Below are 14517 nucleotides of genomic sequence, written 5' to 3'. Positions count from 1 at the left end.
TTTTTTTTGCAGTACGCGGGCCTCTCACTGTTGTGGCCTCTCCCATTGCGGAGCACAGGCTCCAGATGCGCAGGCTCAGCGGCCATGGCTCACGGGCCCAGCCGCTCCGCGGCATGTGGGATCCTCCTGGACCCAGGCACGAACCCATGTCCCCTGCATCGGCAGGCGGACTCTCAACCACTGCGCCACCAGGGAAGCCCGGGGCCAATATCTTTGATGAATACAGATGCAAAAATTCTCAACAAAATATTAGCAAACCGAATCAAACAACACATTAAAAAGATCATAGACCGTGACCATGTGGATTCATCCTAAGCTCACAAGGATGGTTCAACATACACAAATCAGCACCACATAAACAAAAGAAAAGACAAAACCGCATGATCATCTCAATAGATGCAGAAAAGGCATTTGACAAAATTCAATGTCTATTCATAATAAAAACTCTTACTAAAGTGGGCATAGAGGGAACATATCTCAACATTATAAACGCTATTTATGACAAACCCACAGCCAATATAATACTTAACGGTGAAAAGCTGAAAGCCTTCCTGCTAAAAACTGGAACAAGACAAGGATGCCCACTCTTACCTCTTCTATTCAACATAGTATTGGAAGTCCTAGCCAGCCATAGCAATCAGATGAGAAAAAGAAATAAAAGATATCCAAATTGGAAGGGAAGAGGTAAAACTGTCATTTTATGCAGATCACGATTCTATATATTGAAAACTCTAAAGAATCCACACAAAAACTACTAGAACTGATAAACGAATTCAGCGAGATAGCAGGATACAAGATTAACATACAGAAATCGGTTGCACTTCTTTACACTAAAAATGAAATATCAGAAAGAGAAAATAAAAAAAAACAGACCCTTTTAAAATTGCATCAAAAAAATAAATTACTTAGGAATAAACCTGACCAAGGAGGTGAAAGACTTATATGCTGAGAACTATAAAACACTGATAAAGGAAATTAAAGATGGTTCAAAGAAATGGAAAGCTATCCCATGCTCTCGGATTGGAAGAATTAATATTGTTAAAATGGCCATACTACCCAAAGCAATCTACAGATTTAATGCAATCCCTATCAAATTACCCATGACATTTTTCACAGAACTAGAACAAATAATCCTAAAATTTATATGGAACCATAAAAGATCCAGAATTGCCAAAGCAATCCTGAGGAAAAAGAACAAAGCTGGAGGCATAACCCTCTCAGACTTCAGACAATACTACAAAGTTACACTAATCAAAACAGCATGGTATTGGCACAAAAACAGACATATGGATCAACGGAATGGAATAGAGAGCCCAGAAATAAACCCATACACCTATGGTCAATTAATCTTCAACAAAGGAGGCAAGAATATACAATGGAGAAAAGACAGTCTCTTCAGCAAGTGGTGTTGGGAAAGTTGGAGAGCCTCATGTAAATCAATGAAGTTAGAACACACCCTCTCACCATACACAAAAATAAACTCGAAATGGCTTAAAGACTTAAATATAAGACATGACACCATAAAACTCCTAGAAGAGAACATAGGCAAAACATTCTCTGACATAAATCATACCAATGTTTTCTTAGGTCAGTCTCCCAAGGAAATAGAAATAAAAGCAAAAATAAACAAATGGGACCTGATCAAACTCATAAGCTTTTGCACAGCAAAGGAAACCATACACAAAATGAAAAGACAACCTACAGACTGGGAGAAAATATCTGCAAAAGATTCAACCAACAAGGGCTTAATTTCCAAAATATACAAACAGCTCATATAACTCAGTAACAAAAAAACAAACAACCCAATTTAAAAATGTGCAGAAGACCTAAATAGAAGACCTATGTCTCCAAAGAAGACATACAGATGGCCAAGAGGTACATGAAAAGATGCTCAGCATTGCTAATTATTAGAGAAATGCAAATCAAAACTACAATGAGGTACCACCTCACATCAGTGAGGATGGCCATCATTAAAAAGTCTACAAATAACAAATGCTGGAGAGGCTGTGGAGAAAAGGGGACCTTCTTACACTGTTGGTGGGAATGTAAATTGGTACAGACACTATGGAGAACAGTATAGAGGTTCCTTAAAAAACTAAAAATAGAACTACCATATGACCCAGCAATCCCACTCCTGGGCATGTATCTGGAGAAAACTATAATTCGAAAAGATGCATGCACCTCAGTGTTCATAGCAGCATTATTTACAATAACCAAGACATAGAAGCAACCTAAATGTCCACTGACAGATAAATGGATAAAGAAGGTGTGGTACATATACATAACGGAATACTACTCAGCCATAAAAAAGAATTAAATAATGCCATTTGCAGCAACATAGATGCAACTAGAGATTATCACACTAAGTGATAAACAGAAAGAGAAAGACAAATACTATATAATATCACTTACACGTGGAATCTAAAACATGACACAAACGAACCTATTTACGAAACACACTCACAGACACAGAAAGCGAACTTATGGTTACCAAGGGGGAAAAGGGTTGGCAGAGGAATAAATTAGGAGTTTGGGGTTAGCAGATACAAACTAATATATATAAAATAGATAAACAACAAGGTCCCACTATATAGCACAGGGAACTACATTCAATATCCTGTAATAAACCATAATGAAAAGAATACGAAAAAGAATATATGTATGCATACGTATAACTGAATCACGTTGCTGTACAACAGAAACTAACACAACATTGTAAATCAACTATACTTCAATAAAAATAAATGAGTAAATAAATATTAAAAAAAAAAAAGGACCCATCGACTACCAACCACAGCAACACCACCTAACAATGATGGGTACACTGCTTCTTTTCCTGTGCTAAGGCCACAAGGGGTGAGGGAATATCCTGGATCCCCTCAGAAGGCTGGGGATGCGTTCTACACCTCAGAGAAGAACGTGCAGTGGGAAGTTTGCATAACGTGCCTGGGCACAGAGAGGCTGGCCCTCGCAGGCCCCACAGAGCAGGCCCCATGTCACACGGCAGTTGCCTTGTCCTCTCCTCACCAGGCCTCTGCATCTGAAACCAGCCACCTTTTTGCGAAGATAAGGTACAGCTGAGTCACCTCTCGTCTGGGAGTCTGGACACCAGTGACTCGGCCTGGGTCATCCCCCAACCTATGCCAGGCCTTTCTTCTGTGAAATGATGTCTCTCTCCATGTTCAGAATCTATAATTCTCTAAAGAGCAGCCCACCTTTGGACAGAGCAACAGGCCACTGAGTAGCGGGTGCAATCACAAGGGGCCCAGCGAGAAGCCTGGAGCAGGGGGACACCTTTCCAATGGGCCACTGGGTTCCACTTAAGGTTTTCTTGCTCTCAAACTGCCAGACCGGGGCTGGGATCATAAATGACGTGGGTCATGCCAGAGGTTCTAGGGTAATTTCAGGTCGGATGCACCAGGTCTTGTTACCAGGGACCCTGACCAATGCACCCGATACTTCAGTGTTCCCCTTCCAAGGCTGAGCCTCAGCCATGCAAATGACAACCGAATTGAACGTGTCCTGCCATTTCTGAGGCAAAGTGCATGTGGAGGCAGAGCCTGTTACCAGACTGCGGCTGTCTGGCCAGAAATGTAGGCATTGGGGAATCTTGGCAGAAACGAAAACAGGAGAGGTGCAGGGGAGCCAGCTCCCTCCTGCAGCCACTCTGAAGTCTGGGCCAGCTTCGGCAGGCTCAGCAAAGGAGTGTGTGCCTCGGGTGTGAGCACGGGGAAGATGACCACTCACGTGGCTCCTTTTGCCTTCTTCGTCGCCCATTGACGTAATGACCGTCTCTGAAAAGACCATCTGTCCAGTCTGGTTGTTGGTGATCTATAGGAGAACAAGTACAGTGAATGTGAAATAGGAGGAATTCTGGACAAATCCCACAGGTTGTTTTTTTGTTTTACTGTTTTCTATTTTCTGAAGCAGAAGCACCTGTCAAAGTAGACAGAATGCCCACTCCCTCCCCTCTTCTTAAATGCATTTTATTTTTTTTATATTTATTTTTTTAATTTTCTTTATTTTTTTGGCTGCCTCGGGTCTTAGTTGCAGCATGTGGGATCTTTCGTTACGGCACGCAGGCTTCTCTCTAGCTGTGGCGTGTGGGTTTTCTCTCTAGTTGTGGCACGCGTGGGCTCTGTAGTTTGCAGCACGCGGGCTTAGTTGCACAGCAGCATGTGGGATCTTAGCTCCCCAATCAGGGATTGAACCCGCGTCCCCTGCATTGGAAGGCAGATTCTTTACCACTGGACCACCAGGGGAGTCCTGTCCCCCTTTCTTTCTGAGCTCCACCAGCAGCGTCAGACGGTGCAGCGATAAGAGATTTAACAGAGCCTACAGCATGGGGCCGAGGAGGTCTATGTAAAGCACACAGCCCGTCACCTCGCAAATATTCAGCGCTAGCTATTTTTATCATTCTTGGGGCTCATTTACTTGAAACTCAGTGTCAGCTTTCTTTTCAACTACAGGTCTGGGTATTGAAAGAAGCAGGTTTTAGCTACAGCTGCCCCACTTCCTGATTCTGGGGAACTGTTTTGTTTCATCAAAAAAGTGCTTAAGTACTATGGGAGGCCTGGCCCTGTATTCCTCTATCCGTTGCCTGCCTTCTGTAAACAGGAACGGGCACCTCAAAGCTGAGCCTTAGAAACCTGACGTGGAACCCAGGCTATTCCCACCCGATCCAAGGCCACGTCAAACCTCTGTGTTGGTGATAAAAAGACAGAAAGACGCCCAGGAGCTAGGAGACCTGTGTTCTTTGAGCCCTGCCTCAGACACCAATGACCATCTAGTATGTAACCTGGAACAAATCATTTCTATTCTCTGATTCACAGTTTTCTCATTTCTAGGTCATCTTTAAAGTTCCTGCCAGCTCTAATGTCACAGGCGTCTGCAGCCAAAACAAAGTGGAAACTCTTAGGCTAATGTGCAATAGTGGATCAAATTCTAGTTCTAATTCCAGTTCTGAGGAGATAAGGATCATGTCTTCATCAACATACTTTATTTTTATCTAAATAATTCCTCTCTCTGGCAAAGAGATGATGTCTTCTTCCTTTATGCCAGATTTTTACAGGATTAACCAATGTTATATTTTTTTTAATTGTACAGTCCTATATGTATAGGTTGCAGGACTTCTCAGAGCCTTTATTATAATAAGGTGCATTTTTGTATCTCTAGGAAGAGAAATATGTACAATGTTTTCCAAACATGTTTCACCCCTGAGCCCTTCTTTTATAAAGCATCACACAGGACAGGAGCTCCATGGAACCCGCTCGAGAACTACTACACAGTGCGGATACCGTAACTTTACTGTAAGAACAACAACAAGAAGAATTTGCTGCTGGATAGCACTTCATAGTTTACAATGACTCTCACATACTTTAAGTTATTGGACCCCCATAATACCGTAATGTAGATGTTGATATCCCTATTTGCTAAACGCAGTTAGTGAGGGTCATGAAATTGAAGGAAGTTTTTCAAAATCACACTAGTTACCGGTAGGACTCACGTTTGGGTATTCTGATATCTACAAGGAGAAAATATAAGAAGCAGCTGAAACTACTGGCTGATTATTCTCAGAAAGGATGACTTAATACTGGTTTTGACAAGAATAAAACAATCACTTTTGGAAACATTCTCCAGTCTTCAGACAAGCAATGCGAAAGGATTCTGCTTCGCAGGTGGAGCATTTATTTATGCGGGGGGTACACTCCGGAGCTGGGCCATCAGTATGTAGCAGAAGAGCCACACAGAGGCTACTTTATAGTCAAGGCAATGGCCCATGAAAATGGACCCCTTTATCCTCTATAGCACAGAAGTGCTATTGTTTCAACCCATTACCTGGGCACTTGAACAAAAGCAGGTCTCTTTTGTGAGAGCCGTCATGGCCTTGCATGTAGGCATTGAGATGAGATCAGAGGTCAAGCTCCTTGATGCTCACAACAGAAGGTCAACTCTACAGCCTCTAACAATGACCCTGAACATCTGCACACCAGACTCTCTTCGAGAGAACACAGGCCAAGTGGTTTGCTCCCAAAGTCCTGCCAAACTCATATGGGAGACATCTCACACTAGGGGCAAGCTAATGTCACATTCCTCTAGGTTTGCAACATTTTCTTCCTCGGGTCAGACTGAGAACAAACCGCTTGCTCTTCGTGCAAGATATTGGACCAAGAGACACTTAAGATGTGTGGTAGGTTAGGAAACACTCTGCTGTAGAATTCTGAACGGATAACCAGCAAACAAAAGAATATTTCATCTCCTGGCAATAGAGGCTTCTTCTTCTGAAGGCTGAGTATTATCACATTTGCGGTCCTCCTAAGGAAATGGTGAAGATCTATTCACTACAGCATGAACTCTATTTCAACTCACTACTGAAACACGGATAAAAACCTGTGAAATAGGGCTTCCCTGGTGGTGCAGTGGTTAAGAGTCCGCCTGCCGATGCAGGGGACACGGGTTCGTGCCCCGGTCCGGGAAGATCCCACATGCCACAGAGCGGCTGGGCCCGTGAGCCATGGCCGCTGAGCCTGCACATCCGAAGCCTGTGCTCCACAGACGGAGAGGCCACAACGGTGAAAGGCCCGCGTACCGCAACAACAACAACAAAAAAAAAAACCTGTGAAATAAATTCCTCAAATTCGATACTAGGAAAGTATCTCTCTAAACACTTGTTTGCTTCCTTTGAGACAAACGATAAAAATCCCTGAACATTCCTTTGCAATTGGACTGGCAGGAAGAGTAGAGTTATATTTACTGCTTAAATACAAAAGCAATTTATGTTTTTGATACATATCTTTCCCCCTTTAAATAGCTCCCTCACTCCCTATGGTTTTTAACATGTATTTTACTATCCTCATTTGTATTTTTTGGCTTGTATATCAAACATGTAAACAAGACCTTAGTCCTCTGATGGGACCAGGCGACGAAGAAAGGAGGAAGTGCTGGCCACGACCATCCTTACCTTGTGAATTTCTCGGTGGACGTGGATGGTGTTATTTCCAACCTTGGTTTCCGTGTTGGTCTCATTGTGATAGCTGGGAGGTAAGCGTGCCAGGTTCACTTCTGATGACGTTTTAGCAGCAGCCTCTTCTGCCTCCATCTAATTAAATCAATGGATTTAATGAGCAATATTGTTTTCTCTTGATACAAATCAGAGTCCATTAGAAAAAAAGAACCACTTCTCTTTTCCTCCTCTGCAATTACAGTAGTGCTGATGATAGTAGGTACCAGTAATTGAGTACCCAGTAGAACAAGACGTTGTTCTAAATGTCTACGTATATCATTGCCTTACATCTCACAACCTCCCTGTGAGGTGGGTGTTAACGGCCCCACTTTACAAGTGGGGCAACCGAGGCTCAGGAAGACTAGATAACTTCCCAAGACTCTCAGTGGAGGGCAGAGTCGAGATTTGAGAATGCCTCTGTTGAACAGTCTTGATCCCCGTATAGATGCTCTCGGTGCCACGCCCATCTCCCGGTGGCCTAATCGGGAGGTCACCCGCATTTGTTCCCTTATGTGCCAACAACCACCTCTGTCTCTCTTCGAGAGCATTCTCTGGCTGCAGAAGTGTGCTCAGTCTGCACAGGCCCCACGGGTTAGGGAGTGAGCACTCCAGGGACAACCCTTAAGCAGTGAAGGACAGGCTACGGGGGTAAGTACCCCAGTGCCCTCTCCCCTCAGTGGGACGGTCTCTCTCCAAGGACCCCAGGGGGATTGAGCCCTAGTTGTCCCTAGCAGTAACCTGCTCATCAGCACAGCCTTTATTGCCTCTCTTCTTTTCCATCTCACTTTCCCACTTCCTCCTCGTGTTTCTGGGGTCACATCACAAATGAATTATTTGCTCCCAAATCCTTGTTGCAGGGCCAGGTTGGGGTGGGGACCCAACCTAGGACAGCCCCTTCCCCACTGCAGGTGGCGCCACAGCTATGTCTCTTCCCCACCCACCCCTTAAGTACAAGAGGAACCCCTGTAGAGGGTCAGGTGACTAGCTCCCGGGGTGCACCCTCCTCCTGGCTCTTCTTGCACAAGTGTCCTTTTCTGATGCCACGTTTCTCAGGCCACTGTCCACAAATCATGAGCTTCCATGACATCTATACCAGACATGTCAGTCAACTTAAATCTGTACTCAATTCCAGCCCCAGTCCTGATGAGTGGGCAGGTGACAGTGTGACCAGTCACAGTTGATTGGACTCAAACAGAGGTCATGTCATCGACTAACTGAGCCAACCCCACACTCTCTCTAGGAATTTAAAATGAGAGACACCGAGAGAAGTTGTAGCTGGTGCTTGGCAATTTTCCAACAGTGCAATCTTTGACTCTGGGCTATTCTTATTCCTTTAAAGGAATCCTCAAAAAAGATTCTATTTTAAAAATCACTGTCCTCCATTCCCTTACATACTACGTGAGGCCCCCTCTTTTCCTTTCTCTCCCATCCAGATTTGCTGACCTGGGTATACATGGGGAAAGAATTCCCATGTCTCAATGTAGCACAAAGACACTGCACCAGAAGTGTGAAGAAAGTCTGGTCAGCATAAAGGACCAGATAACCAACCAAGGACTTGGTCAGCAACCGCTGTGTTTGACCCTGAGACAACTCCTCACATGTCTGAACCCTGGTCACTGGCTCCGTCATCACCATCACAGTCGTCATCATCATCACCTCCATGCTTGGGCATCAGCTATGTCTGAGCCATTGCACCAGCTCCTTCCATACCTCCTTAAATATTCACAGCAACCGTTAAGAGGAAGTGTTATTACCCTCATTTTGCAGATGAAAAGAATGAGGTTGAAAAAGGGAAGGAATCTGCCTAAGGTTATCACATTCTTAGTAAGTGGCAAAACTCGGATTAGAACTCGGGTCAGTCTGACTCCAAATTATGTGCCTTTCCTAGTATGTGATTCTGCTTATACTTTTGCTGGGGAGATAGGAGAGCCCCACACAAGGCAGTTTGAGGATGATTATGACAGTCTGTAGAAGCGAGTCAGGCGTTCAAAGAAGAGAGAAAAAGGCTTCCAGGTGGAAGAGGAGGCATGATTGGGTTGGTCTCACAGAACAGATACGATTTGGATAGAAAGGAGCATAGAGGAGGCGAAACTGGCAGCCTGGATGAGAATGGTGTGTCATGGGCTAGGGCAGAGGGTCCATGCTGTACCCTAGATGGATAAAATAATGGATAATGAAGTAGAGACAAATTGACGGGTGAGTCCAGGGGCAGTTCTAATTCAGACAATGTTAGCCTGGTTCTCAACCGAGAGGCACCTCAGAGTCATGTCCAAACTTTTAAAAAATATATACATATCTGGATCCCTTCCAGACCTGCCAAATTAGAATTTCTGGAGGGGGGACCCCACATATCAATGAGCTTCCCAGATGATTCTGAGATATTCCCTCCCCTCTACTCGCCCTCAGGTAAGAATCTTTGCACCAAGCAATGGGGAGCTGCAGCAAGTTCTGAAGACTAGTTGGGAGATCATACAGAATCTAGAGAAGAAAAAGAACGGAGTCAGGGGACTAGCTACAAGCAGGCTGAGAGTCAGAAGTTTTATCTGGGGAGGGGCCTTCTAGGTGGTAAAGGCTCCAAATCAATCTAGAAGGACCAAGCCACTGAGAGTTGGCCACTAGGTTAGGCAAGAAGTTGCCCGCAGCATCGTCAGAAGGCAGCACAGTAGAAAGTGCCCGGGTTCTGGAGTCAGGTAATGGGGGGCAGGGGCAAGTCCCAGCTCGGCCACAAAGCAGCCACGTGACCTGGGGGCAAGACACCAAATATCTCTAAACCTCAGCTTTCTTGTTTGTAAAATGGGGATGATTCTACTTTGTTGAGCAGATGTAACGATTAAGGATCATGAAACCTGAGCGCTTGGTACAATACAGTATCTGTCACCCTGCAAAGGTGTAATACTTGCATAACGTAGTCGTCTAAGAAAGCGGTTTTAGAAGAAGCTAGTTTGCCGGGGGATGTCTGGGTAGGAGTGGAAAGGGCAGGTAGTAAATAACATGTGTTCCAAGGGTTTGCCAATAAAATGGAGTAGAAATGGATGAAGCTAAGACAGGAGATTTAAGACTAAGAAAAAGACTTCTTAAATTTAAGTGAGAGATCCTGAGATGTTTAGTGATAGAAAGGATACAGCTGGGAAAGAATAGGAGTCTGGAGATACTAGAGGGACTAAATCCTGAAGGAGAATGGAATGTTTCAATGCTCTTAAAATTTCTATAGGAATGGTAATCCTCCAGTTTGGCTTGCAAATCATTGACAAGTTACCAAATTTAGAATTTGCTCTGGGCTGAACAGATAGTCTTTATATAAAACCTTCTCCCCCTCAACCAGTGGTTATTTCAACAGAATGAGCTAAAGCTCTTTCATGGCACCACAAGCTAAAAGTACAGTTTACAGTGGAAATTTCAACCACAACTATTACTGCCACTCGCAAGAGAAACTTAAGCCTGAAGCAACAGGACTTGTTTCACAGAGGCGGAAAGTGAATATTGTTTAAAATGGCACCTACAATTGGTTGAATCTGCGTGTCTGTTAAAGGAGCAGAGTAAGAAAAACTGGAGAGAGAAATTCAGGCTTAGTATTGGGATTCTTCCTAGGAATAGGTGAGGTGGTAAGAACATTCTAAAATATGCCAGTTACAGATGTGGCAAAGGAGGGGCGGGGAATGGTTTTATCCTCCCAATACTTTTATCAGTAACATACAGAATAATTAAACAGGAAAACAGTAACAGCCCAGCCTGAACCATTGGAAGATTTGCTTCCCCTCAATAATGATCCTACAAGCAGAGTTAACCTTTTTCCCTTAAGAGAAATCAGCAGCTGAGTCAGCTGGAATATTTTAAATGTCAGGGAGTTACTTGAAAGCAGATTCGTGATGCAACTCTGTAAACTATGTAAACAATTAATGCATCCGGCCTCGTGTCCTTTTTGGCTCTTCTCTGGGACAGTAAGTAAACAGCAACTATCTTATGTTTATGAGATTTAAGAGGCTTTCTGGCAGTCTCTTTTAAAAACTTAACACTAACAGCCATAATCTATTGTGAATCTATATCAGACACTTGTGGTTCTTTTGTTATCATTCCTACTACTGTTATGAATATGATGATAATGAGAGCCATTATTTATTGAGAACCAACAATTTCCCATAGTCCTGACAACCACACGAGGGGGCAACTTATATTGCATCAATTTTACTTAACCTCATTTTTATTTTATTTTATTTTTTGGCTGTGCTGCGCAGCTCGCGGGACCTTAGTTCCTCGACCAGGGATAGAACCCGGGGCCACGGGCCCACGGGCCACGGCAGTGAAAGCACCAAGTCCTAACCACCGGACTACCAGGGAAGTCCCTACTTAACCCATTTTAGACGAAAACTTGCTTTACTTACATCCTCTCATTTAATTCTCCCCATTACCCCCGAGGGGAAATGGACATTTCCTCCATTTCAGAGCCTGGATCCCATCACTCGTAAGTGGCAGAGCTGGGATGAGAGAAGGAAGGTTGGTTCCCACTGAGCGGGGTGGAGGTGCCAGCCCATGTCTCCCCTGGTGGCAAACTGCAGAAGTCAGGCAGAGCCATGTCTGGAGGAGGAAGGCTGGGGCCCAGGCAGAGGCAACGTGGCCAGCTCCCTCGGAGTCAGCACCACCACAACGTCCCGCTGGCCGCAAACTGCTCTCATCAATGAAGAGACTGAAGGGGCCCTGCCGCTCCCTCATCCCCCCTCACCAGGGGCTGCCGGCAGAGGACCATGCTGCATGGGCAAGTTCACACTGAATGAAAACACGCAGGTGACCTGGTCAGGCTCAGTGGGAATCCATGGGCAAGAGGGAAGCAAATGACCTGCTCTGGAACCAGAGGATTGTGAGCTCAGTTCAATTTGAAGGTGCAGAGTGAAAAGACACTGGGGCCTCTGATGCTTCGGCGCCTTTCATTGTTCCATGTCATGATTCTTTCGCTTTCTCAGGAAACAGGAAGGCCACAGGTTTTAGAATCTGGCCTGTCCAGTGGATGTTCAGATACAGCTGCCCATGCAACCACCTCCCAATCCAGTGTCCCCTTCACCAGTGTCCAGGGTCCACCAGGCTGACTGTTGTGGGCAGGAAGGGGAACTAACCCAAACCACACAGGGGTGGGAAGAGAAAGCCACCTCTCCTGGTAGACCAGAGCCAGCTTTGGAGACTTTGTCCAAATGCAGTGCAGAGAAGCAGGGATGTGGAGGCACCTGACCTTCCAGCCTAGACATCTGGTCCCTCACTGACTCCTTCATTGTATGGCTGGCTTCTCTCCAAAGACAGGCTGCAGCAGAGGCAGGCCCAAGAGGGGCCATGCCTACCCACCCCAGGCAGCAGGGTCCCCTGGCTGGGAGAGGTGGGCCAGCTGCACCTCCTGTCCAGGCAACCCTGGTGATGCTTGCATGCCCACCATAGAGGATGCCATCCATAGTGTTTGGACCTGGGAGGCAATGGAAGGAAGAAGCCAAGCAAAGTTTTCCCAAGGTATCTGGTATCTGATAACTAACAGCTGCTATATATTGCGCATCTATTATACGCCAGGTGCTACATATATCGTGGATTTAATTCTCACGGGACACTGAGGTACAGGATGTTAAGGGATCTGCCCAATGCCACCTGCTAGTGAATGGCAGAAGAGGGCCCTGAGCCCAGGACTGACTCCAAAGCACTCTTGGGGTGGGGTGGGAGGTTGCCCTTCACACAGCTTCTCCTCCTCTCACCCACCACCCTCTGACAACTGACACTGCTGGGATTTAGGACTCCCAGTTTCCTTCTCTGCCCCACATGGCACTGGGGAAGCCCAGACAGATTACCAGCAAAGCTCAGGGCTCTTTGTCCCCACATGGCACCCCAACTGTCTCTCGGGAAGATGGCACAAGCTCAAAGCCCAGACAAGCTGGGACTTGAGATGCCTGGAGCTTCCTCAGCAAAACCACAGCGCTGGAATACCAGGTGCCTTGCAAGCCTCCGCTGAGGACAGGATAAGGCCAGCTGCACACCTGAAGATAATTGCAAGGTGATGGCCGGCAGCCTGCAGGCAGGTGGTGACCCCCGCTGCCCATGGGCAGGTCCGGCCGGAGTCTCTGGCTGGACAGACTCAGATCCAGAGCTTTTGGCAGGAAGGCAGAACGAGGCGGGAGTTGGGATCACCCCGCACTACCTTCAGTTAACTCGGAATCTGCTGCCCGCCCTGCCCAGCCCTTTAGCGGACCTGAGGACCCTGGCCAGCGCTCGTACCACTGCTTCCCCAGCCCCCGCTGTCGCCAGCCTCGCGCTTCCCCGGAGCGCGGGCCCTTCGGGCGCACTCACCTCCTCCACCGCGCTGCGCAGTTTGTGCTGCGTGTCCTCCATCAGTTCCTCAACCTCGCGGAACATCTCGTTGAGAGTGGCCTCCTCCTGCGGATAGCTGAGAGCCGGGCCGGGCTCGAACGAAGCCGGGGTCACTGTCGGAGCTGGCGCGGGGGCCGTGGGGACCGCCGCCGCCAGCAGCAGGCACAGCAGGGTGCCCGCCAGCCATCGCATCTCGGCTCAGCGCCCGCAGCCGCCGCGCCGCCGCCTGCGCGTGCCAGAACGCTGTCAGAGGCGCGCCGACCACCCTCTGGCCCGCGCCGCCCGCCCCCGCCGCCTCTGGCACTACAAGCCGGGCCCGCCCCCGGCGCCCCGCTTCCCGCACCCACTCCCAGATGGGAGGAGGCCGAGTCCCCTCTGGACGCAGCTACCTCGCACAGGGAAGACCCCCACCCACTCCAGCCCCGCGCCCGAATCCCCTGCGTACCCCCTGGCTCATCCTCCGGCACAGGCTGTGCTCTGCTCCCGCCCCCAGTGATAGCCCCTCCCGCGAGCAACAGAACCCGGGTGCCCCCAAGCTTACAACCCTCTCCCCTCACCGCTCTCCCCACCGGCCCCCCACCCCGGTTTGGTCCCGGGTTTGAGCCCTGTTCCCTTCTCGACCAGGTCAGAGCACAGCTCTGGTGCCGCGACCCCACTCCCACCCCATCCTTACCCGAGCCCCCATCTTGGGTGGTCAGAGAACAGCTCATCACCGCCCCCTCCCCATCGCCGGGGTCGGAAACCAAGTCCTGAGCCCAGTCCCTCCCCCACCCAGGAGCTACCGAGATGAGCCACCTCCCTTCCCCGCCGCCGCCCTTCACCCACCCCGACTGGACCGAGCTGTGCTCCGGCCTGGACTTTCCAGGCCTCGCCAGGGGCTGCCTCGGGACTGCGGAGCGGGAGCGGCGCGCTGCGCGGGCCGCGGGTGCGGGGAGCTCGGCGAGGATGCTGCAGCACTGCTACCCTGGCGAGCCCGCAGAGCTCGCCCCGCCCGCCCCGCCCCGCGGGAGGGGCCGCGGCCCAGCCCGCCGCCAATGGCCGGCCCGGGCGCCGGCGACCTCCCGCCCCAGGCTGGCCTCCTCTGCCGCCGGCGCCCGGCTCTACCGGAAGCTGTCGCGGTCTGTTCATCACGTTGCCCCGCGGCATCCCAGTCCATTGTCATCTCTGGCCCAGATTCTTGC

General features: G+C 48.1%; 1 protein-coding gene across 1 annotated transcript in view; it reads right to left on the bottom strand.

The window, feature by feature from the left end:
- The window catches only part of DKK3 (dickkopf Wnt signaling pathway inhibitor 3), a 48176-nt gene extending 33879 nt beyond the window's left edge, over positions 1 to 14297 (bottom strand). Inside the window, exons 1-4 of the mRNA XM_027115372.1 lie at positions 14162 to 14297; positions 13316 to 13562; positions 6962 to 7099; positions 3748 to 3831 (exon numbers count right to left, since the gene is read on the bottom strand). Of these exons, the coding sequence (XP_026971173.1) occupies positions 3748 to 3831; positions 6962 to 7099; positions 13316 to 13528 (435 nt within the window). The 5' untranslated portion in view covers positions 13529 to 13562; positions 14162 to 14297. The remainder of the gene's footprint in view (positions 1 to 3747; positions 3832 to 6961; positions 7100 to 13315; positions 13563 to 14161) is intronic.
- Positions 14298 to 14517: the final 220 nt, after the last annotated feature.

Source organism: Aethalodelphis obliquidens, unplaced genomic scaffold, assembly GCF_003676395.1.
Source record: "Aethalodelphis obliquidens isolate GAN/ISIS:26980383/991018 unplaced genomic scaffold, ASM367639v1 scaffold14, whole genome shotgun sequence".
In the NCBI taxonomy this organism is placed as follows: domain Eukaryota; kingdom Metazoa; phylum Chordata; class Mammalia; order Artiodactyla; family Delphinidae; genus Aethalodelphis; species Aethalodelphis obliquidens.
This window is presented reverse-complemented; position numbering and strand designations above follow the sequence as displayed.